The sequence below is a fragment of the Lepisma saccharinum genome, chromosome 21 (assembly GCF_977018435.1).
Source record: "Lepisma saccharinum chromosome 21, izLepSacc3.1, whole genome shotgun sequence".
In the NCBI taxonomy this organism is placed as follows: domain Eukaryota; kingdom Metazoa; phylum Arthropoda; class Insecta; order Zygentoma; family Lepismatidae; genus Lepisma; species Lepisma saccharinum.
The window spans coordinates 14,799,234-14,825,554 of NC_139249.1; the positions used below are offsets into that span (position 1 = coordinate 14,799,234).

General features: G+C 40.2%; 1 protein-coding gene across 1 annotated transcript in view; it reads right to left on the reverse strand.

Moving 5' to 3' along the window:
- Positions 1-36: 36 nt before the first annotated feature.
- The window catches only part of LOC146004081 (uncharacterized), a 54,179-nt gene continuing 27,894 nt past the window's right edge, over positions 37-26,321 (reverse strand). Inside the window, exon 4 of the mRNA XM_083142708.1 lies at positions 37-883. Within this exon, the coding sequence (XP_082998834.1) occupies positions 240-883 (644 nt within the window). The 3' untranslated portion in view covers positions 37-239. The remainder of the gene's footprint in view (positions 884-26,321) is intronic.

The following is a 26,321-nucleotide window of genomic DNA, read 5'->3' on the forward strand; positions in this document are numbered from 1 at the left end:
GTTTTGTATGTATACATATTCACAAAGGAGGTAATTGTGGTTCTTTTAAGGTGTAATTACATTAACAAAGGAAACAGCATGTAAGAGCTCGACTTGACTTCCTCTTTTTACAATGAAGATATTATGGGTCTCTTTTGTACATTTCGGATAGAAATTATGTGAAAACAACTCATGAATCTATTCACTTAACAAACTTTATATATGCTGCCATCTCGGATTGTTTTGGGTAGTTATAAGACTTAAGCACTACCGGAAGTTGTTGCTTCTGTTGCTGTTGCGCTATCTGTTGATTCAACTGTTGTTCCTGCAGTTTCTTCGCTTTCAGCAGTTCCTTCCACTGTTGTTTCAGACCCTTCTGTATTTGTGTCTGTTGTTCCTGCAGGCTCAGTTGTTTCTTCTGCGGTTGTCGCTGTTTGTGCAGATGTTCCGCTAGATGCTGTTGCTTCCATGTCCGTAGGAGTTGTTCCACCTGCTCCTGTAGTGGCTTCTGTTGTTCCTGTAGGTATGTAAGTTGCAACCACTGTTGGCGCAGTGTCTGCTGCTATTAAGGTTGCTAATGTTGAAGCTGCTTCTGTCGCTGCTACTGTTGAAGCTGCTTCTGTTATAGCTGCTGTTGCTAATGATGTGGCTTGTGTTGTTGCAACTGATGAGGTTTCTTGCACAGAGGTTTGTGTAGATTCTGTTGGTGTTGTTGCCGATGATGTATCTGTTGTTGCTGTTCCTGCAGTTGTGGCTGTTGTCCCAAAGGTCGAAGGAACCAAGGTGCTTGTTGGTGTCGTTTCCTCAGGAGAAGATGCTGTTTCAGGCATAGTCGGCGTTTCCGGTGGGCATTTTGTTACCGGAGGCGTCAGGTATAGAGATGGAGGTGGTAGGGGCGGGGGGCCTGAAAATAGATATTCATAAATTTCTCAAATAATAATGACAACAATGCTGATAAGTTGATATACTGCTCTATTGACAATTGCCATTAACATACAGCGCAATCATGGTACCACTAAGAATACCATATTACTTATGTTAATATCACCTTATTAGGGTATGATATAAATACAATTAAGAATAATGATAAAATATTTTTCAAAACTGCTAAAGAGATAGGTTTGGAAGTTAATAAAGAGAAAACTAAATATATGCTTACAGGCCGAAACCAAGTGTTAGGTAATAATCAAAATCTAATTATTGATAACAACTCGTTTGAACCAGTTTCCAAATTCAAATACTTTGGAGTAATATTAACAAATGAAAATTATATTAAAGAGGAAATAAAAAGTAGGCTTAATTCAGGAAATGCATGTTACTTTTCTCTTCATAGACTTTTGTCTTCTCGTTTAATATCTAAGAAACTAAAAGTTAAAATATACAAAACAGTAATTTTGCCTGTAGTATTATATGGGTGTGAAACTTGGCCCCTTACATTGAAAGAGGAACACAAATTGAGAGTATTTGAAAATAAGATCCTTAGGAAAATATTTGGACCTAAAAGGGACGAGGAGACAGGTGAGATGAGAAGGTTACATAATTTAGAACTACATAATTTGTATTCATGTCCAGATATGATTAGAATAATTAAATCAGGAAGACTTAGGTGGGCAGGCCATGTGGCACGAATGGGAGAGGAGAGAGGAGTTTACAGGATTCTTGTTGGGAAACCTGATGGTAAGAGACCTGTAGGAAGGCCAAGACGAAAATGGAGGGTAAACGTTGAGATGGACCTAAAGGAAATCGGTAGGGATGGAAAATAGTATATAGATCTTGCTCAGGATAGGGACAGATGGAAGGCCTGTGTTGCTGCAGCCATGAACCTTCGGGTGTAAGAAGGCTAGAGAGTTAGTTAATTAGTTAGTTAATATCACCGTGCTAGTTCTGAAGGTGAAACAAAAGAAGCATACTTTGCGCTTTAAAAAATGTGTTCGTTTAACGAACACGATGAACTGGTATTCTGTTCTACCTGAAAATCCACAAGATTTCGCTTATTTTAATAGAGTAGTGTGTGAAAGAATGTCGTGATTAAAAGAGGAATAAGAAATTTTCCTTGGTATCTTATTTTAGTAACATATTCATACGTACATGCCGCATTTTAAGGAGAGATGCATGTAAGCTTAATGAGTTTTAATAACTAATGATAACAATGATAACAGTTACTTTGAAGGCTTAAGAGTTTTTTTATTAGTAGCAGGTACGTAGCCAGAGGGATTCTGGGGCTGAAGCTCCCCAGAAAGCCTACAAATGTTTAATTTAAATATTGTGTAGTGGTAATTAATTTTACTTAGCAGGATTAAACATCTTGAATAAAAAGTTGCAAATAACTGAGAAATTCATCTTCAGGGTTTCTACCACCTACTTTTTTGCCTTTAGATGGCGGCTACTGATAAGGGTTGAGACCCCTCCCCCGAAATAAAATTCTGGCTACGGGCTTGGTCAGTAATATTTGTCCATTTACGATTTTGTATCTGACGGGTAACATTTTCAAATTTTCTATTCTACAAGATTGCATGTAATGTAAGATTGATAATCATGGAGCGTGTTTTTGTATAAATATATTTTATTGGCAATGTACATATTGAAGAGTGTACATAAAACATATTTGAGGGAGTTTTGCAGATTTTATCCTTTCGTGCATATAATTACGTGTACGTAAATAATTTTCTGCAAAATAATTATCTGAGGCTAAACAAAGAACATGAAGCCCTGTTTTCATCTTTCGGAAAAATAAGTAGTAGCCAAAAGTGTCTGGCAGTTCGAGATTTGTGAGTAGTGTGAATAACCATGGAAATTATGGATATTGGTTCAGTTCTCGTAGATTTGGCACCTTCCTCCACTCTCCACTGTTTGGAACAAATGTGTTCACCTAACTTACCCTTATTTTTAATATTCCTGTGCAAACAATAACTCTCGATTCCTTAAGGTGCCCTTAGCAAAATTGATTTTTGTCTGAAGTGCCAACGTTCCTTCACAAAAAAAGAAAGAGTTTCTTAACTGTAGCATAGCTCAGCTCACGAAGACAAAATTATCCTGCGCTAAAAAGTTCGAAATGCATATAGTACGCGTGCCTTAGTCACGACCTACGACGTAAATGCGCATGCGCAGACTGGGTGAGTCAAATGGCAAACTATGGGTGGAAGCGATAAGAGAAACAGGTTCAGTGAAAATCGACTATAGTAGTAACATCGAGGCAAAATACGTTGATAGTGGTTAAGGCCATCAACACAACAAATCGAGCGATATTAAACAAAACAACTGAATGCATGCAAAAGGAATGCCTGATCTGAAGCTGTGCAATTTCTGCCAACTCCCCCTTTCGCTAGTGGATTCATCCACTCGAGCCAGTTTTCGTTTCCGCGGTCGGAAAGTATTACTAATTAGAAATTACTTATTCGTTCCTTCTATTTGATAATTTTCAATAAATTACTATGCAGTATATTGAATACGATTATTACAATGTGCAGAACATTATTCACTATAAATAGAACATAGCACAAGGAAGAAGTACTATTCTAAAATAATAAAATATATTTATATAGTTATCAAAAGGCCGAAACATATTTCACGTTTTGATTATTTTCAGAACACTCCCGCAAGAAAATGTATAGATCTCTTTTTCACTGACAATAATATTAATTTAATAGGGCACCAATACTTTCAGAGAGAACCGTTTACACTTTTCCATCTTTTCTCCTTTTCCGCGTATGTCAAGTTGGCCCCCCAAGTGAATGGGCTAGATGAAAACAATATTGGGCCAGAATCTACACTTAATGGGCTAAATGGGCTAACAATTATTTCTGATTGGGCTAACTCCGTTTACGAGATATTCGGATTCAAAAAATGGGGGGCCAACTTGACGCCAGCCCCCCCAAATGAATGGGCTAGCAAAACTAACCAATGGGCTAGATTCTCTGTGGAATACAAGGAATGGGCTAACAAGAAATTTTGATTGGGCTAACACGGTTTCCGAGATATGCGGTTTCAAAAAATGGCGGCCAACTTCAGCCCAGCGCAACAAAACGAATGGGCTAACGAAACCTATTATTGGGCTGGAATCTCTATGGAGTGGACGCATTGGCACAACAATTATTTTTGATTGGGCTAACACCGTTTACGAGCTACACGGTTTCAAAAATTTTTGCGCAAAGCTTCAAGTTGGGCCCCTAAATGAATGGGCTAGCAAAACTAACCAATGGGCTAGATTCTCTGTTGAATACAAGGAATGGGCTAACAAGAAATTTTGATTGGGCTAACACGATTTTCGAGACATCCGGTTTCAAAAAATGGCGGCCAACTTCAGCCCAGCGCAACAAAACGAATGGGCTAACAAAACCTATTATTTGGCTGGAATCTCTATGGAGTGGACGCATTGGCGCAACAATTATTTTTGATTGGGCTAACACCGTTTACGAGCTACACGGTTTCAAAAATTTTTGCGCAAGGCGTCAAGTTGGGCCCCCAAATGAATGGGCTAGCAAAACTAACCAATGGGCTAGATTCTCTGTTAAATGCAAGGAATGGGCTAACAAGAAATTTTGATTGGGCTAACACGGTTTCCGAGATATCCGGTTTCAAAAAATGGCGGCCAACTTCACGCCAGCGCCCCAAAATGAACGGACTTAAAAAATTAACTATTGGGCTGGATTCTCTATGGAATAGACGCAATGGTCCAACAATTAGTTCTGACTAGGCTAACACCGTTCACCAGATATTCGGCTTCAAAAAAGGGGGCGTGGCATCAAGTTGGCCCCCCAAATGAATGGGCTAGCAAAACTAATTAATGAGCTAGATTCTCTGTTGAATACAAGGAATGGGCTAACAAAAATTTTTGATTGGGCTAACACGGTTTTAGAGTAATTCGGTTTCAAAAAATGGGGGCCACCTCAACGCCAGGGCCCCAAAATGAGCGGACTTAAAAAATTAACTATTGGGCTGGATTCTCTATGGAATGGACGCAATAGCACAACAATCATTTTTGATTGGGCTAACAATGTTTACGAGCTACAAGGTTTCAAAATTGGGCGCAAGGCGTCAAGTTTGCCCCCAAATGAATGGGCTAGCAAAACTAACCAATGGGCTAGATTCTCTGTTGAATACAAAGAATGGGCTAACAAGAAATTTTGATTGGGCTAACACGGTTTTCGAGATATCCGGTTTCAAAAAATGGCGGCCAACTTCAGCCCAGCGCAACAAATCGAAAGGGCTGACAAAACCTATTATTGGGCTGGATTCTGTATGGAGTGGACGCAATGGCACAACAATTATTTTTGATTGGGCTAACATCGTTTACGAGCTTCACGGTTTCAAATATTTTGCGCAATGCGTCAAGTTGGCCCCCCAAATGAATGGGCTAGCAAAACTAACCAATGGGCTAGATTCTCTGTTGAATACAAGGAATGGGCTAACAAGAATTTTGATTGGGCTATCACGGTTTTCTAGATATCCGGTTTCAAAAAAAAGCGGCCAACTTCAGCCCAGCGCAACAAATCGAAAGGGCTGACAAAACCTATTATTGGGCTGGATTCTGTATGGAGTGGACGCAATGGCACAACAATTATTTTTGATTGGGCTAACACCGTTTACGAGCTTCACGGTTTCAAATATTTTGCGCAATGCGTCAAGTTGGCCCCCCAAATGAATGGGCTAGCAAAACTAACCAATGGGCTAGATTCTCTGTTGAATACAAGGAATGGGCTAACAAGAATTTTGATTGGGCTATCACGGTTTTCTAGATATCCGGTTTCAAAAAAAAGCGGCCAACTTCAGCCCAGCGCAACAAATCGAAAGGGCTGACAAAACCTATTATTGGGCTGGATTCTGTATGGAGTGGACGCAATGGCACAACAATTATTTTTGATTGGGCTAACACCGTTTACGAGCTTCACGTTTTCAAATATTTTGCGCAATGCGTCAAGTTGGCCCCCCAAATGAATGGGCTAGCAAAACTAACCAATGGGCTAGATTCTTTGTTGAATACAAGAAATGGGCTAACACCGTTTACGTGATATTCGCTTTCAGAAAAGGGGGGCTTGTCGTCATTTGGCCCCCCAAAGGAATGGGCTAACAAAACTAACCAATGGGCTGAATTCTCTATACAATCGTACAATCGACGTATTGGCCCAATAATTATTTCTGATTATACTTACATGATTTTCGACGTATTCTGTTTTTTTTTTTTTTTAAATATGGCAAATTGCATCAGTTTTGTTTACTATAGAAAGGTTTACAAAAATAACGAAAGAGCTGGATTGTTTGTTGAATGAATAGAGCGGGCTAATATATTTTTTTATTGATGCCATTTTAGATGTATTCAGTTTACAAGAATTTTTGATGGGGCCGTGTACTAACGAATTTGCTGGATTGGATAACTGACGTCGATGTCAAAATATGACACAGGATTGAAATAAAGACTAACTTAAAGGGACAACGGTAGATGGCAGCACACAACATAGAATAACTTTTAATTGGAATAAAATGTTCGGTAATGAACATTTTACAATGAATTTGTATAGTAAATTTAGCAAATAAGTGTTATAATGAAATTCGTAAATATGAAGCATGAGGAATCATAAAACGAGTCACAATTAACGTATATGCCTTAATTATTGTGTACAGATAAGCAACTTTTGCCTTAAATCACCGATTATTTCCAAAAAATTTTGAGTCCATAAACCTATACATTAAGATTGATTAGAACGTGTCAGTTAGAAACAATAATAGGAAACAGGACACAAAATTAAATTCTTTATCATCTACAATAATCTGCTAATAAGTATAACTTTTGTGCTAGATTCCCCACGAAATACACTACAATCATAATGCGTGTACGTTAATAGTTTATCTCTCCAAGATATCCATCTATGGAAAACCTGAAATAAATCGATTAGGTAGCAGACAATGTCGACTGTAATAAAACAATGTGATATCCAAAGAGAATATTTGGATGGATTGCGAACGGTCTCATCTACATATACATTCATGGGGATTAATTGGAACGTCACGGTTGCTCCATAAGACACAGGGGAAATGTGTATGCAAGGAAAAAACATTTGAGGAAGCAGCCGACAAAATTTTATTTCTTATCTGCCACAACAATGTTTTGACAAAGATAAATATTGGGCTAGATTCACCACCTAATGCACCACAATTGCCATAAATACTCAACGCTTGTAACTGCATAATTTTACCATACGGTGTATGGAATGTTCAGCCTTATAAGATGGTTTCCGTAAAGGGAGAGATCAATTTCAGTCCACCCAATGGACAAAAGAAAACAGAGAAAGATCATAGGAGTAGAACCATTCTGTTCTGTAATCAGCATTTTAACATCCTTGTGAACACTATATTTATATATATAAAAATGTGATATTTCAGTTCAGCATACATTATTTATCTCACATGAATAAGATTTTCGTCATTTTTAAGATCCTTACCTACAAAAGGTCCACGTTTGAAACAAAATCGAAGAGAGTAACTTCCACTTATTTATTTTTTATAATAAATTTAACAGAATCAACAGCTACAATGTGTTTATTTTCATGGGATACGTCATCTACATTTCTTCCCTAAATAGAATATGTTAGGAACACTTATTTACTTCATGTAAACAACGAAATGTAGGATTAACACATATAGAAAAACAGAGCATGTTCGAGGGCTTTTGCCAGGTAACATTAATGTTGCATCTAATAGACAATTACGGAAATTGTTGCGGATCGTCTGTTTACTCTACACTCTACACCTTCTTTTATAAAATATGTGTATTACGTCTGGAACTTGTATACATTAATATATTTTTAAAACTCTCTACATGGAAAAGTTTTTGAATCTTCATTTTTTACCTTGAAAACATTAGTTCTGCATAACATTAGAAGTAGTATCCAAAATAAAATTGCATTGGGAATCCACACACACACACACACACACACACACACACACACGTACATAGGAAAATATGAAATGTGTAATTCCTAACTTATAAACCTATTATCTAGAAATGCAATAATTTTACCTACTGACATCAAATATTTAACAGGGTGGCTACAAACAAGCAGAAATGAAATTCCCTGACTTTTCCACGTTTTCCAGGACAAAATTTACATTTTCCCTGACAATTACAAACTAAACTAAATCGATGTTTTAGCAAATGGAAATAATAAACTCATACAGATCCACGTATGGTTTTGTTAAGTACCAATATTATCTTCTATGAAATTGACTTAATTTCTCTATTCTCTATGATTTGAATTCAAACTGCAAAATAGTGAATTTGGAAAATTATTACAATTCACAAGCTAAGGAAGGATTATGGAATTTTGTCATACGCAGTAAGTTTAAAATAAAATACTTGATTATTTTTAAAGTTACGACTAAATGAGATAAGAGTGAAGAGTGATGATTAAGAAATACAATTTGTAATTTATCAGTCTCCTTATACATTCTCGGTATTATATGTTGATATTTCCACTGAGGTTTGGAACCCTCTGCTTGCAAAAACTATGAGTGCGGACTCATTTTTCAATGCATAAAGCTACTACTCTCTTCTCTGTAAAGCAAACAACTTAACTCTTGCATATAAGTGAAACAACTGAATCGAACAAAAGAAAGTGTCATATTGCCTTACATTATCGATGGGATTTCTGCTTCAGTACAGTATATCCAAGTGAAGTGCTGTGAAACTGCCAACATGCAGTTATACCATTAATGCTGACGAAAAGGGTATGTAAGTATTAGAAATTTAACGCAAGGAATTTATAGAATTGCATTGTATAGGTACCTGATTTAGCTAACCAACACATTAAAAACAGGAACACTCTAATAATAAAAGCTTCTGAAAGTTCATATACGAGGGGCATCCTGAAAAAAGCTCCAATGGTACCTATACGCAGCACTAGTGGTCGGAGAGCGACACACACACATGCAGGCAGGCAGGAAGAAGTGGCATGTAGCTGTAATCTGGTACAGTTGCAATGTAGCCGGTTTAGGACAGTTCTAGGTTAAAGATTGCAGCTCTCATAAAGTCTCCCACTGACTGCGATGTAGCCTACATTGCACGCTCAGAATTTGGCACAGAGCCACCAGCAATCGTGTGAGTTGTGCAGACCGGACATCGTGAGTGATAGTATGGTCAGACGATGGTGCAGACAATTCACGGAAGGCCAATCGAATGTGCACAACTCCACAGAGCTGAGTACACACGGGCCCTTTGCATCACTTCAGGTGAGAGATCTTAGACCACTCCCTGTACAGCCCTGGCCTTGAATGTACCTACTTTCATCTCTTTGTTTAACTGAAGAGGTTTCTGGCAAGGCAAGGATTTGACAGCTACACTGCGGTAGAGATAGTTCCAGTCTTTGCTGTCAGACACATATACCATGGGCATACAAAATTTAGTGCCATGCTGCGACACATGCCAGAACAACGGTGGTGATTATGCCGAAAATTTTTCCGAAAATTCACATTTTCATTTTAGCGCATTTTCTGGCAAATATCTGAAATTATACCTTCATGGTGTTTTTAAACTACTGTTTCAAATTGTAAGTCACATGGCTTATTCCTCTTCGCGAGAGTTTGATATCTTGAAAGTTATTTTGGGAAAGTTATTTTCCATACCCCTTTATTAATTTTAAGGTCAGGATTTTAGATAATGGAATTTTGGTGTGGAGTTAGGGCCCCACACTTTCTTGATCACGGCTGAAGGTGGGGGTGATGTGATCAGCACCACACTCCTGGCTACCTTTATCCCTCACAGTTTCCTCAAGGTACCAGCTTCATATGATGCTGGGTGGGCACTGGAGCAGTTTGAATAGGTGGAAAACATCCCGGTTCTCCCCTGCAGGGGATCGACCCCGGGTCTCTCGCATAGTAGTCAGATGCCCTAACGACTGAGCTCCATTATTACAAATGCCGATAGTGCACACTTAGCTTGGTAATTCAAAACATATCTCGTGCGACAAATACGAAGATGTGGCTCCCGTGTGACGGTAGATACGCACGCGATCTCATGTTAGAACCCTGCCACTTTGCTCTGTGATGCAAATGGTTTTGATAGAAGTTGAAAAGATCGTGGGAAATAAATGATTTAATGTGGCTGTCGGAATTATTCCACGTACGTATAACTCTATAGTTTACTCTTGAGTAAAATGTTGGAAAACTTGCATGTTCTATGTACACAAACATGGCCTAGAAAAGACAAGGATGTTGGATTTCATGGAATTTTTCATTGTTTTAGGACATTTCTTTAAAAAAATCCCTAAAAATGCCTACAATTCGCATTTATTGCCAAATTCGCATTATTTCGATATTTCGAATGGGTGAAAAAAGTGTCCAGACATCACTGAACATTCATAAACATAGTTTCAATTACCATTTTTCACGGTTTTGGCGTTTGCGAAAAATCAATGTACCTACAAATTGGAAATTACTTTCTGGCCACCTCTCGTATAAATCAGTAGATGGAAAGTGAAAATTTAGCAGGGCTGGCAGAGAAAAGTCAATTCTTGAAGGAAGTGATTTGCTGTTATGATTGAATGATTCGAGTAAATATGGTATTAAAATATTTACGTATTTATTATTAGTATTTTATTTCTTAATATTGGACATTAACTTCACTCAGTGAGAGATTTAAGACCATCTCTCACGAGATCAAACAGACAGGACAGAGAGTGGCGTTAATTTCATTGCAATACTAGTGTTGCAGTAAATTGGAGGTTGGGAGCATGCACTTGCCAATTTTTAAAACGTTCACCAATGTAGATTTATGTTTCGCTTTTTCGTGATAGTATTCAATATATATCCAGTTTGGTTGGATTCTTCTTCATATCTAAGAATATTGCAATGTCATTGTAAACGTATGTTAACTTGTGCGAAACCAGTAATACGTCAGGATGATAAAAGAAAGCCTTCGCAAGCACTGCTACATTCAATAAGGTGAAGTGAGCCAGAAGAGTAATACAATTCCAGCAGCATATTAGCAGTCTAAAGCTCTTCTTGTTTATGCATGCAATTTTTGTGAGACGTTGCAGTTTATGCAATTTCTGTCGCATGTTGTAGTGAGATACTTTGTCGGGTGGTGATATTCGACAAAAATCGTATGTATCAATGGAACCTATTTGTTTCCATGTTCCTTCAGTTTGCTCAACAAAATGACTTACTACGACGTCCGACAACTATCGGACGGCACCACCCGCTCTTATCCCCTCCATCTGTTGACAAGTCCCCTTACTACTCCCATACGGACAAGAAAAAATGATAATTCAATGCATTTTCCACATAATATTTAGAGGCTTAACCTTTACTCCTCCGATGATACCAACCATATGGTATCATCAGAGTAAGGTCGCACTGGCCCGATGATACCATATGGTATCATGGTGCTGATTACGAAATGAATGTGCTTTTTGGACCTTCATACTTTTATGTTTGGATGGAAACTCTGACACAGGTCTGGAGCAAGTCTGGGAAATTCATATTGATGACCAACCTCCCCCCCCCCCCTCCGCAACATATCCATGCCACATTTCCAAACAGAGTTTTATTTCACATTTTGGCTCATTATTCAACTTGTATGGCACCAAAGAACATGAAACAAGTTTCATTCTCTTGAGAAATGTCCATTCCTTGAAAAGAATACTAAATTTCGCACCTTCTTCCCAAATAGCGGGAGAAGAGAGGGTAAACTCCTGATTTTTATGTATTTTTTCATTGAAATTAGGTAGTTGCTCCCCCCAAACCCCCTTTCCTCGGTTCGGCGTTCTGAATTGTACACCGTTTCATGCTCTGATGTTTTAGCTGCAAAACAAAACTTATCCGAAGTAGATTGCTCCCATAGTGCCCAAGTTATAACAATTTTCCTCCAAAAATGCAAATTACCTATTTTTCGTAAAATACCGTTTCACATTTTGGCATATTATTCAACTTGTATGGCACCCAAGAACATAAAACATGTTTCATTCTCTTAAGATATGTCGATTCTTTGAAAATAATACTAAAGTTTGCGCCTTCTCCCCAAAATAGCGGGAGAAGAGGGGGCAAACTCCAGATTTTTGTTTTTTCCATTGAAATTCGGGGGACGTGCCCTCAAGCCCCCTTCCTCGGTCCGGTGCTGTAAATTGTACACCGTTGCATGCGCTGATGTTTTAGCTGCAAAACAAAAGTTATCCGAAGTAGATTGCTCCCATAGTGTCCGAGTTATAACAATTTCGTCAAAAGAGTGTTCGAAGTCAATGAAGACGAAATTCCCTGACATTTCCCTGACTTTTTTTGACACTTCAAATTCCCTGACTTTTCCCGGTTTTCCAGGTTTTCCAGGTCTGTCGCCACCCTGATTTAAACACTTTCTTGAAAATGTCTGGTTTCTTTGAAATGTATCATGGCCATTTCTTTCAGGGATTATTATTACAAGAAAGCAGTAACGTACCTTAGCTTTAATACTAAAAACAAATTAATGCAGCTACAGTAATCTTCATTATAATCACTGATGCATTACAGAAGGAAAAGGAAAGGAAAACGCTAATATGATCTCAAATATGTATTTCAATTAAAAAATTGCTAAACTGAAATCGTAATTTTATATTAAGACTAAATAATCAATTATATTTAACACCCTTACTAAGTACAATGACTTGTTTTATCGAAAGTAATCCGTGAATATATCATTACTGGCAAATCACTCTTATCGTTTCAACTATTTCTCATCTTTCTGTACATTTTCAGAAACTTATTTCCACCTTCACTATGAAAAAAATGTGCACGTAATTAATTTTACTCAACCTAGATAACACATGTATTTTAAAGACTGTAAACACACATTCTCAAGTCTATTCTAATCGTTGATTTTACTGGAACTACTTTTCCAGCCATATCATCTGCTTTCTGCCACCGTCCATCTCGCCTACGGCAGAATGCTACGTAATGGGAACTTTTCTCTTGAATTACACCTCGTAGAGTATACCTAGAAACGAATGATCAAATGATACAGGTTCTTTTCCTAGATGACAAGTGTAAAATTTATATAAAGACTTTCGACCACAAATTATTGTATCACAATACTTTACAGTAATTAAATTCTTGGGTGTGCTTCATGCATTCCTTTTCAAGAATAATTCTAAAAGTTAAAGCAAGGGAAATGTATTCATTATTTAGATATACAGAGAGAAATAACTTAAAAATTTCGTAAACATAAGATGAGTGGGAAAATGTATCTCGTTTGGTTATAGGGCCTATGGAAGAAGAGTAATAAGCTACGGTTACACAAAATTAAAGACAAAGATAGCTTAATCAGCTGTACTTACGAAAGAGGAGTCTGTCTTAGGCACGCTTTGGACGGAAGTATTTCCATTTAACATTTTTGCCAGCTGAAATGCTTCCAAAAATCTTGTACAGTCTTTTTTATATCAGACAGCACTTTAGTCCTCAATGAAGAATTTCACGTAACATTCCGGTTAAAATTGGTGAATATGATGATGCGAAGCGTGCAGAGAACGTTGGATAATTTATGCAGCACGCAATACATAGGAGTTACTCGGTTTTCATTTCACGAGTAATAAATTTAAAGAGGAGGAGATGTAATTTAAAAGAGGAAATAGTTATTTAATTGAAGAGATATCGTGTAAACATTAAACAAACTGAAACTCTACAACTAGTTTATTCTTCCAAACGTGTACTGTATGTGCTACAAAGTGCGTATGTCTTTAAGCAGCACTATGTGAAGTGATACATTGTTAACATTTCACTCTGCCACCATTACATCTGCACTCGTGACCTATAGCTGTCTTGTGATTGGTTATGCCACGCGATATCCTAATGAAATTAGGACCCATTCTATGTGTGAAATATGAAATGACATCAAAAAGATTTCTTCCCTTCAAATTGCAGAATTAGATCATACTAAAAATGTTAAGAAAAATGCGAAGTAAAATCCTTTCGTCTAAAGCGAGCCTAACTCTCCAATCCTAGGTTGAACCTTCATTCTGCAGATTTTTATATAAATTACCAATACAACAGAGTAATATTATTATAAAACATGGAAATGAAATAAACCAACTTACTGGCCTCCTAAAATGTACCATCAGAGAAAAAATGTATAATGTAATTTGCAAGTAATAAAGTTTTATGAATGTAAAAGTAACTACATAAAAATAAAAAAATAACAATCTAATGCGTTTAAAATGCCAAAGAAAACTATAAATTGGTGATTTTTTTAAAAAAATAATTTCGTCTACCTAATGTTCCAAATAGAGAGATATGCTAATTCACTGATTTCATTCACAATGAAAATAATGTCCATTTACAGTACTTGTTATATCAAAGATCTCTAAAACTATAGTGCCTCCCGGATAGCGAAGTGATAGCGTATTAGCCTTGTAATCAAGGGGTCCTGTGGTTCGGCACATAGTGGTCCGGATCACACTTTAAACAGTCACATTGTTTAAAAAGACAAGTTACCGTTTTAGAGATATTGCGCCAATACAAACTAAAAAGCGATACAATATTGGCAAGTTTCCTAAGCTGCTGCTGTTTATTTTTTTAAAAAAAAAATAGAGAACAAAATATATTAACGTACGTGGCAATGTTTTTTCTTATATCCAAAATTATTAACATATTAGTTACATTCCCCCCATATAAGTAATGTATTAAACAAATTCATTTCAACTTTAACAAGTTCTTTTTTATCTGCATCACTAACACAACGGATCGAAAAGTAGTTAGTTATCACTATGGTTAGTTTTTCAAAATATTGGCGCAATATATAGTTTAACCTATACTATTTGGTTAGATTTTCTTCCCTTTACATTATATAAATATGTTTTACATAACCTACCTTTTCCCATTTATCATTATAATAAGTGGAATTGTCCCGAGTGAAACGGCAATAGGACGATCAATAGCTGGACTGCCCTTTGATCCAACCCCTTTGCTCCTACCGATATCTAGCAAAAGCACAGACGGCAACTTTCTAAGTTCCAGCGATGCCCTTCCACTACGCACCACGGATCTGAATACATTCAAGGGCATCAATAGATGGAAAGGAAAAAAAGAGACACATCCGTCAATTACTCTCTCACTTAATGATGCTTCACAATTACATTGCAAAATTAAATCGGCAAAAACGTCTTGTAATTCCTCGATCTTAGCAAATCAATACTAAATCCAACTAATGGGTTAAATCCCATCATTAAAACTTAATAGGGAAGCTAAAGTCAATTGTAATGAAGTTCCGAAGTGTTCCGAAGTACGAAATTGTGTACTATATTTTTTAAGTCCGTAACGTATCATTGTCACTTTTCGTATGTGTATAAAGACAGACATAGAAGATATGCTGAAAGTAGAGCAGGTGCACCGGTTCAGCAACCGAAAATGAGGCTCGGTGAGGCTCGCCTTAATGGATTTCTCTCGTAAGGCATGAGCCTCATTTTCTCGCAGTGTTGCCAGCTCGGTTGAGGCGTAGCCTTTTACGGTGTATGTTAACGGTTTGCTCTCGTAAGGCATGAGCCTTATTTTCTCGCAGTGTTGCCAGCTCGGTCGAGGCGTAGCCTTTTACGGTGTATGTTAATGGTTTGCTCTCGTAAGGCATGAGCCCTATTTTCTCACAGTGTTGCCAGCTCGGTCGAGGCGTAGCCTTTTACGGTGTATGTTAACCTCACCAGTTGCCAACTCGTCGTAGCTTTTCACGGTGTATAATTTTTTAGCTTTTTTTTGTGTGTGAGTGTACGTGTTCGGGCGAGGCGTAGCCTTTTACGGTGTATGTTAACCTCACCACCGTTTCCAACTCGTCGTAGCTTTTCACGGTGTATGTTAACCTCACTAGTGTTGCTAACTCCTCACTCGAAAAAATCACCAAGGTTTTTGTTTTTGGGTCTAACCTAACCTAAAGCAAGGAGCTGGCAATACTGCAAGGCAAGCCTCAAGCAGTATTGCCAACATCTTACTCGAAAAGTCACCAAGGTTTTTGTTTTTGGGTCTAACCTAACCTCAAGCAAGAAGCTGGCAACGCTGCTTGAGGCTTGTTTTAATGGATTTTTCTCGTAAGGCGAGCCTTATTTTCTTGCAGTATTGCCAACTCCTCACTTGAAAAAAATCACCAAGGTTTTTGTTTTGGTCTAACCTAACCTAAAGCAAGGAGCTGGCAATTTTGCTTGAGGTTTTACAGTGCATAAAGCAATTTGCCAACCTACTGATATTTTTGCCATAGCTTTTTTACAAAAAAAAGAGAGAGAGGGAAGAGTTAAACAACCGACAATGCTGCCATATACCTACCTACAGCTTTTTTACTTGGCAAGGGTTTAGCCAATTTAGCAAGGAGTGCCGGCAACAAATATATACTGCCGTAAAAGAGATGGATGGATGGCAACACAGTGTGTGCGTGTGTGTGTATAATATGTAGCATTATTAACTAGAGTGTGTTGGCAACCCATCTGCAACTAAAAAAAAGATAGAGATACCAATATTGCTGTAAGATAAAGAAAGAGAGACCTATTACGACTTTTGTAAACCTCTCTTGGGGGAAACACGATGTGCTATACATACGTGCGCGCGCTGGCGCTTCTTATTATTTTTCGTATTGTGAGACAAACAAACAAATAAATAATTGTTGTTTTTTAGGATGCCTGGCCCCTAACCTCGCCAGGGTGCGTGGTGCCCAACCCAAAAAGGTTCTAACGGCTGCGGCTCTAGATAACCGCACCTCTGTAGAGTTTCACGTGTTTTTTTTTGTATAATAATAATAATACTGACAATAATGAATGGGTTAATTGTTGTTGTAGTATTTTGGTTATTTGGCAGAGTGCTGCCGGTAACTGAAGGAGTTAGCGTGGGAACGTGAGGTGATGGCGTCTGATTGTCTCCTCCGCCATTATCCCCACCCGAAGGGTCCGCCCGGCTCAGTTCCGGTCGGCTTTTGTGCGGGTGACCTTGTTGGTATTGTGTCGGTTCCGCTGCCGAGCATGCCAGAAGCACTCGGGTATTAATCAACGTCTGGTGAATCGGGGATGTGATACATGCCAAGGCTTTTGCCTGCTTTTTCGCTATTCTTCGCACATCAGTTGCAGTCGAGTATTGCTACTAGGTAGTCGCATAAAAGTGTACGCTATACCAAGTGTAATATCAAGTGTAATAGAAACCGAATTAGTTTGGTCTGTCAGGTGAGTACCATATCAGCATAAGTTATACACACACAAGTTGCTATGCATAGTAAGGCTAATCGAAACTGGGCCTACAGCGGGATCCAAACCACCTCTGCCGGGTATCGAACTTGGAGTTTACAATTATACAAGTGTACAGGAGAAACTCTATTTTTTTTTAATTTGTTGATACTCTGGATTGGATTTTGTTGTTTTTAAGTCTATTTTATGCACAGTAAGGCTAATCGAAACTGGACCTACAGTTTCAAGAACCATTTGTACCTCTACTGGGTATCGAACCCTTGATTACAAGATTATTGCTGTGCCATCGCAGAGGCTAGTGGAAGTACTGATTGATTTGATGTTTTAAGTCTATTTTATGCACAGTAAGGCTAATTGGGACTGGACCTACAGTTTCAAGAACCACTTGTACAGGTATCGAACCCTTGATTACAAGACTATTGCTGTGCCATCGCAGAGGCTAGTGGAAGTACTGATTGATTTGATGTTTTAAGTTTATTTTATGCACAGTAAGGCTAATTGGGACTGGACCTACAGTTTCAAGAACCACTTGTGCAGGTATCGAACCCTTGATTACAAGACTATTGCTGTGCCATCGCAGAGGCTAGTGGAAGTACTGATTGATTTGATGTTTTAAGTCTATTTTATGCACAGTAAGGCTAATTGGGACTGGACCTACAGTTTCAAGAACCACTTGTGCAGGTATCGAACTTTTGATTACAATACTACCGCTGCGCCATTGCAGAGGCTAGTGGAAGTACTGATTGATTTGATGTTTTAAGTCTATTTCATGCACAGTAAGGCTAATTGGGACTGGACCTACAGTTTCAAGAACCACTTGTGCAGGTATCGAACTTTTGATTACAATACTACCGCTGCGCCATCACAAAGGCTAGTGGAAAGTACATAGTTATTCGAATCTTATTTATTTAAAATATTTAGTTTTTTTTATGCACGCTTATTGATTTTTAAACCTAAAGTTAAATAAAATCTGACAATTATATCCAAATATACTTATAGCTACAACGAACATTCACAAAAATGGCTTGAGATTTTTTTGCTACGTAAACAAAATGGTCGACATACCAAATATGAACAGGCTATATAGATTTGAGAGATGGATAGAAAAAAAAAGTTAATTAAAATTTAATTTTATGATTGCAACACGAAACTTAATAATTGATTGATTTAGTTTATTTTAACTTCACGTTTTGTGCCTCTTGGCTAATTTGCGAAGATGGGGATGAGTGATGAAATTGATGAAAATCGACATTCACAAACAACCATACCCGACCGGGATTTGAACCCGGAACCCTTGGCGTTACAGCGTGATGTGCTAACCACTCGGCCACAGGGTCGGGCAAGTACTAGTATATACATAGACCAAAGTTACATAGTTCTAGACCCCATAGGAGCCGAGAAAATCAATGTCTTGGAAAACATCTTAAGACAAATATCTTAATCTTTAAGAAAGTCGACTTCCGGTCTGTCAAGATGGTACTTCCGGTCTGTCAAGAAAATTTTCTTAAGATATTTGTCTTAAGATGTTTTCCAAGATATTGATTTTCTCGACTCCTAATTGAGCTAGGATGATGATTTTAGGTTTGTTGGATAGGATTCGACGAAAACTATTCGACTAGCAAATAAAATCGATTCCAAACTCCCTCAAGTTTCGAAAATATAGACAATTTTTTTATTTTTTTGAGAAACTTGATTTGTTGGCTTAGTTTTTACCCTATTTCGAAAATTTTAATGATATTTGATAAAAATTGAATGTACTCTACAACCTATTGGAAACATAATGATTAGTGCTTACTGTTTTCGAGTTATTTTAAATTTAAATTTCAAGATGTAATTTCTAAGTTGTTTTGTAGCTCGTAAACTATGGGTTGTAGAAAACCCATTCTTGTTTTATCTGCTATTGCCTGACAAATACTATAAACACAAATAATGTTTATTGTTTGATTTAAAAAAATGGAGATCGAAAATAACTTTGTTTTCTGAAAATAAAAAAATGTGTGTATGGAAAAAAATACGATTGTGTAATTTTTTTATGATGTATGTTTGCATGTAAAAATAAGTATACCTGAAAGTTTTAGAATTTCAAAATAGCTATATATATTTGCTATTATATCAGCCAAAATAATAGAATATATATAAACAAGTATATTTTCATAGTTTCATACCTCTACTAGATTGGTGGAAAAATATACTAATGGGCAATAAAATCTGAAGAAAATTTGTGTCTAACAAAAATTAACTAAATAGAATTACACATGCATACAATATTTATTGTGTTTTTTTTCTATCTACAATTATATTTTTCTTATATATTTTTTTTATTTTTTTATAGAGTTGATTAAAGCACATAATTTGAGGAAGGCAACACCACCCATATATAAATAAACATACCCCAAAAAAATGCGCTCCATGAAAAATTGCCCTGTGTGCAAAAAAACTATATCGAGCAAAAATTTTGCAAGACATTGTCGCACCTGCGTGCCAGGCAAGCATTTGGCTGCCACCGAACTGTGTTCCGGGTGCAATAAACATATTACAATTGCGTATGCCAAGAAGCATAAGCTTACTTGTTTAAGCAAAAGTACATCTGGGGCTCAACCGTCGACCAGCTCAACCAAGAGGAAAGCGGAAGCTGACTCGCCACCATCCGCCAAGCGCATCAAGACTGTGGCGAAAGCGAACCAGTCTGCTTTCCAGTGTTTGTTAGAGGACTTTCCTTTTACTTCGGAGGGTTCATGCGACGTGCGTAGTTTTTTGGAGAACGTGCAAGCCCAAATTATTTCCATCCTCAGCGATACGCTTGCAACGCACTCCACCAAATTCTACGCATCGCTTCGTTGCTGGTACAAAAAGCCGTCTGATGAAATTTACAGCTTCTGCCACAACACCAAGGCGAAGACGCTGCATCTGGCGGATGTCGACAACCTCGAGGATATTTACAACAAGTTTGCCGAGGAGCTGGTGGCACAGCAGGAGGAACATCAAGCCAAGGGCTCGGGGGGTTCGCTGTGTGGCGAGCCTCACGAACTGCGCGTCAAACTTTGCAAGTTTGTGCCTCTCTCTGCCTCCAGCTACGTCCCCTTACCACCTGCTATTGTGAAAAAGAAGGCCGTCCTGAACATTCAGAACAGTGACGCCAAGTGCTTCATATGGTGTGTGCTTGCAGCGTTGCACCCTGTTCACAAGAAAAACCAACCACACCGAGTTAACCACTACCTACCCTACGAGCCAGAGCTGGAAGATGCGATGGCTGGGATCGACTACCCGGTGGAGGTCTCGGATATTCGCAAGTTCGAGACCCGTACACACAACCCTCGGTTGGCCATAAACGTTTACGGTCTCACCGACAAAAATGTGGTGTACCCCATCCGGGTGAGCGACGTAGACGACGACGGTGCGCAGGAAATTCACCTTCTGCTCATCAAGGATGAAACTCGCCATCACTACACCCTCATCCGTTCCCTCTCTCGACTTGTTTCGAGCCAACGGAGCAGTGATAGTCACCACATAGAAGTTTGTCGCAGGTGCTTGTCTACATTTCGTAATCAAAAACAGCAGAATTATCACCGCATCAGAGGTTCCAACATCGCTGCCGACAAGCTCGCTAACCACAAGCTCTACTGCAATGCCAACGAACCGGGGGTGGCAGACTTGCCCAAACCTGGCACCGTGGAGCGTTTCCACATGCACGGTGCCATGGTGGAGCACCCCGCTATCATCATCGCGGATTTCGAGGCCTTCCTCAAACCCCTGTCTACTTGCGATCCCGATCCCGAAGTTTCTTCCACTACCCCTTACCAACTCCACGAGGCATCCAGTTTCGCATACGTTGTGGTGCGACGAAACCAGCACATCGCCCGCGAGCCTTATGTGTACCGTGGTCCCGACGCAGCCAAACACTTCCTCGAGAGGATGGTTGACGAGGCCATCGAAATAGGGAAGGTATTGTTGGCCCCCAAGTCTATGCTCCCACTGTCCCCCGACGATCAACGTAGACATGACGAGGCCATCGCTTGCCCTGTCTGCGTCAAGGAGTACACTACCAAAAACCATAAAGTCCGTCACCACGATCACTTTAATGGTAGGTACGTTGGTCCTTGGTGCAATGATTGCAACCGCAGGGCCTGGGACCCGCGCTTCATCCCTGTGTTTTTTCACAACGGCTCGGGGTACGACTTTCACCACCTGATCAAGCATCTTGGGTACGACGACATGCGAATCAACGTCCTGGCACAAAACGAGGAGCGTTACATCAGTGTGAGCAAATGGGTTCGAATCCCGGGAGCAGACTCTACCGTCGAGCTTCGCTTCCTCGACTCCCTGAGGTTCCTCCCGGCCAGCCTCGATGCCCTTGCAGGGAAGCTGAGCAACGAGCAAATGCTCATTACCTCTGCGAATTTTCCAAACTTGGACGCCGGTCTCTTCAGGCGTAAGGGGGTCTACCCCTACGAATACATCACCGACTCTACCAAGTTTGCGGAGACGTCGCTACCTCCCCAGGCGAAGTTCTACAGCCAGCTACGAGGCTCGAACATCACCGACGAAGAATATCACCACGCCCAGTCCATGTGGCACGAGCTGGGTTGTCGAACTCTCGGAGACTACCACGATGCCTACCTCAAACTTGATGTGACGCTCCTCGCCGACGTGTTCCAGACGTTCCGGGCGACCGCAATGAACATCTACCACCTGGATCCCGCCTACTTCTATAGTCTCCCCGGACTGGCGTGGTCAGCCATGTTTCTGGTGACGAAAATCGAGCTGGAGCTTCTTTCGGACGTGGACATGATGCTGTTTGTAGAACGTGCCGTGCGGGGTGGCATGGTCCAGGTGTCGCAACGGCACGCGCGCGCCAACAACCATCACATGGCTACTGGCTACGACTCCACCCAACCGTCGAGCTACATCATGCACACGGACGTGAATAACTTGTACGGGCACTCCATGATGCAAAAACTCCCCTTTAGAGGGTTCGAGTGGGCCGATCCTTCCAAATTCGACGTCGAAAGCTTCGACGATTCGAAACATGGGTTCTTCGCCGAGGTGGACCTTGAGTTCTCCGAGAAGCTGCAGGATTTGTTCTGCGATCTTCCCCCTGCACCCGAGTTCAAGTGTCCACCCGATTCCAACCAGAAGAAGCTCGTCATGGATTTCGAACCCAAGAAGAATTACGTCCTGCACTACAAGAATCTCCGGTGGTTGATGCAGCGAGGGGTCACAGTCCACACAGTTCACCGCATCCTCAAGTTCGAGCATTCTCCATGGTTGCGCTCATACATCGAGCTCAACACCGAACATCGTACAGCAGCCACGTCCGAGCTTGATAAGGATTTCTTCAAGCTCATGAATAATGCAGTGTTTGGCAAAACCATGGAGAATGTACGGAATCGCGTGGACATAAAATTGGTGACGAGGAAAGAGCGATGTCGTCAGCTTGTCGCGAGTCCATTGTTCAAGTCTCGAACAATCTACAACGAGCAGCTGGCTCTGATTCACATGAGGCAAGGTGTGGTGAAACTCACCAAGCCCATCTACGTTGGAGCCACTGTTCTGGATCTGAGCAAGCTCCACATGTTCGAGACGTACTACGGCATATTACGCCCACACTACGGCCACAACATCTCGCTTCTCTACACGGACACGGACAGCTTGGTGTACCACGTCCGCTCAGCCGACGCATGCGGGGATATGGTCACAGTTCCATCTTTGGTTAAGCTCTTCGACACCTCAGGCTATCCTCAGCCGAACCAGTACAATATCCTGGCCCGCAACAAGAAGGTGCCTGGCAAACTCAAAGACGAGAAGGACGGAGACGTGATTCTTGAGTTTGCTGGTCTTCGCGCCAAGGCCTATACCATCAAAGCCGAGGGCAGCGTTACCAAGAAGGCCAAGGGTGTCGGCAGACAGGTGGTTCGGGAGCATCTCACATTCGAGGACTTCGCGGATTGCCTCAAGACCAGGTCGTCGGTTCTAAGAGCAGAACAGCGCATCCAGAGCGTCGACCATGTGTTGACCACCAACAAGGTGAGGAAGATTGCCCTGGATCCCAACGACGACAAGAGGTGCGTCCTCGAGTGTGGTATTCACACACTGCCGTGGGGGCACTATCGCTTAGCAGAAAGCAAAACCTGCAACATATGCCCATCTTCAACAGAAGATTCATAAAACAAAACAAAAAAAACAACAAAAAAAATCATTTTGTTAGTCATTACAAAAAAAAAAACACTGACTGTCATTACAAAAAAACTTTGACCGTATTCTTAAATAACCAGCATACCTATGAATCTCTTTGGTTTCCGAAAACAAACCAACATGGAGACTGTACACCGCGCGACGACAGATCATGAATTTCTACCTTCCATGTTAACTAAACTCAACGGTCTACTGATTGTTCACCTTAACAGCATTTGGACGAAATTGGATGACGATGTAGGCAAGATGTTTTACGTCTTCAACAACAATTTACATTTTTACGAAATTCCGATCGATGGAAAACTTCAAATCACCGTGAATCCCGAGAACATAGGCGAAATCAAAATATCTACCGGCAAGAACATTTTTCGAATCAAGCACGACAAGATGCTTTCTAACATTACGTACGATGTTTCTGCAGGAGATTATCTTTACGTGGAACTCCTAGGAGATTACGACAAACTCATTCCTCTCTTCGTAGAATTACGAATCGTCTATCCTATTATAAATAACCGTTAACCAAAATGCCTAACGATATTTTCGGCAACACTAAGCGTGTAGACCACGCAGAAGAGATTCTCATGTTGGACGTCCGAATTAAAAAGTTGAGGAGCGATTTGATTGCTTTGCAGGAGACCTTAAACAAAAATTTAGAGTCGGAGATCGCTACGCTCCAAACGCAATGTCTCGACCCCATTCTGAAAATCGATTCCGAACTGAAAACGCTCATAAAAAATTATGTCGACGTACCTTCTTACGACAACGTTCAAAATATACAGTTGAGCGTGGATAAGCTTCAAAATGATTTGGCCAAATTGCAGCAATTTCAATCGAAAAATGAAGATTTGGAAAAATTGAAACTCCAAATCGAAGAACGAACTTCGGCAATCGAAAAGAATTTCTCTGAACTTCAAACCGTCGTGAAAGATATTGATGTAGAACGCTTGCACGTCGTTGTTTCCAAATTACAAGAAGAATTCGCCAGCACGTTGGAAGAAATTAAATCCAAGTTACAGACTTTGGAAGATACCATGACGAACCTACCATCGTCAGACGAACTGCAGGTCATCGGCAAAAGCGTCGCGAACATAAAAATTCAATTGGAGGCCTATCAAGATTTCGGACACATTCAAACCACCATCGCTACGCTTCAGGCATCTCTGGAGTTGATCAACGAAGAAATTAAAAATATTCACGCTGAAGCAAGTGCGTTGACGAGCATACAAGACACGTTGAGCACGGTTCAGCAGAAGATCGAATATTTAGAAAATTTGAACGTCGAAACGAATCTTGCTCATTTTCATCACGTACTGGACAACATACAGGGTGACTTGGAATCGTTACGGACGAGCGTACCTTCGAGCGAAGATTTGGAAAAATTGAAAACGGCGGTGACGGCACTATCCGATTCGAGCGACATCAAAAGTTCATTGAGCGATCTCGAGAGTAGGGTGGCCAATCTCCCCACCTCAAAAGAATTACACGCTTTGAAAAGGAGCATATCACGTATGCTGAAACGACTGGAAACGGAAACGGCGAACGTGGAACAGATTCGAGACGAAATCAGTTCGCTGGTGTCGACGCTGCCCACTTCGCAGAGCGTCGCCGACCTTCACACACAGTTTACCGAGATGCGAAGCATCGTGAACGATCTTACCGAGAAAAGTTCGAAATTGAATCAAGTCGAGAACCTTCAGAGTATCGTCGTCAACATCAGAGATCAAGTTGGAGTGCTGGAATCCACGCAGGAATCGGCGCTGGCTTCTTTCGGTGCCAAATTACAAGAACTCAACGAAAACTACAAGCAGTTGAACGTGGAAGTGAAAATCAAACCGTCATTTTCTACAGTAACGGATACCATCGTCGAACATTTGTTGCCCGTACAAAATACACTGGGACAGCTTCACAGCAACCTCGTTAGCGTCGATACTAAATTCGCTAAACTGCATTCTCTGCAAGCCATCGAAATCAACAGCGTACCCAATCAACAGAGAATCTCCACGTTCGTCGAAGGTAACAAACTGTACATGTTACATCCTTATCATCCGTACTACAAGTTTCTCCTCGATGGCACAATTCAGATAAATGAATTTTCGTACTGGTCTCACGGCAGAAAAGCTAGCGTTCCCACCATGACCTTGATATCGAATCGCGGTGTCCAGAAAGCAGGAAACATTCCTCTGGCACGTTGGAACGAAACGCGCAACATATATGAAATACACAAAGACGAAGATCTCACCGTTTTTGACGTGAGTGCCGGCGATAAGCTGATCATTCAAAACACGAGCGAAGTGCCACCCTCTTTGAATCCCATCACGCTGGTGCTTCTCTTCAAACGTAATCTCTAAAAAATGTCTAGGCAAGTCATCGTCGAAGAATTGCATAAACCTGCACGCCGCAACTACGAACGTTTGGCGGTGGTGACCAAGGGAATCGACGACCTCTGGCAAAGTGACCTCGTGGAGATGAGTAGCGGCAATCTAAAAAATGTGCATATATTGAACAAGGGCAACAAGTACCTCCTCACCGTCATAGACACGTTTTCGAAATTCGCATGGGCTCTACCTTTGAAAGCCAAAACAGGAACGTGCGTCACGGAAGCATTCAAGACAATTTTTCGCGAAAGCGGCAGACGACCACGGTTTTTGCAAACAGACAACGGTAAAGAATTTTACAATACCGTATTCCAAAAGTTTATTCAAAAACACGACATTCGACATTATTCAACCTTCAGTCACATCAAAGCCAGCATCGTGGAAAGATTTAATCGAACCTTGAAAACACACATGTGGAAACGATTCACGCTTCGAGGAAATTACAAATGGGTCGACATCTTGCCGGAACTCGTCGACACCTATAATGATACGGTACACAGAACGATAGGCATGAAGCCAGCTGATGTTACAAAATCCGACGAGCAGCGTTTAATTTCTACAGTTTACTGTCCAAAGTACACTCCCACAACTACCAAAAAATCAAAATTCA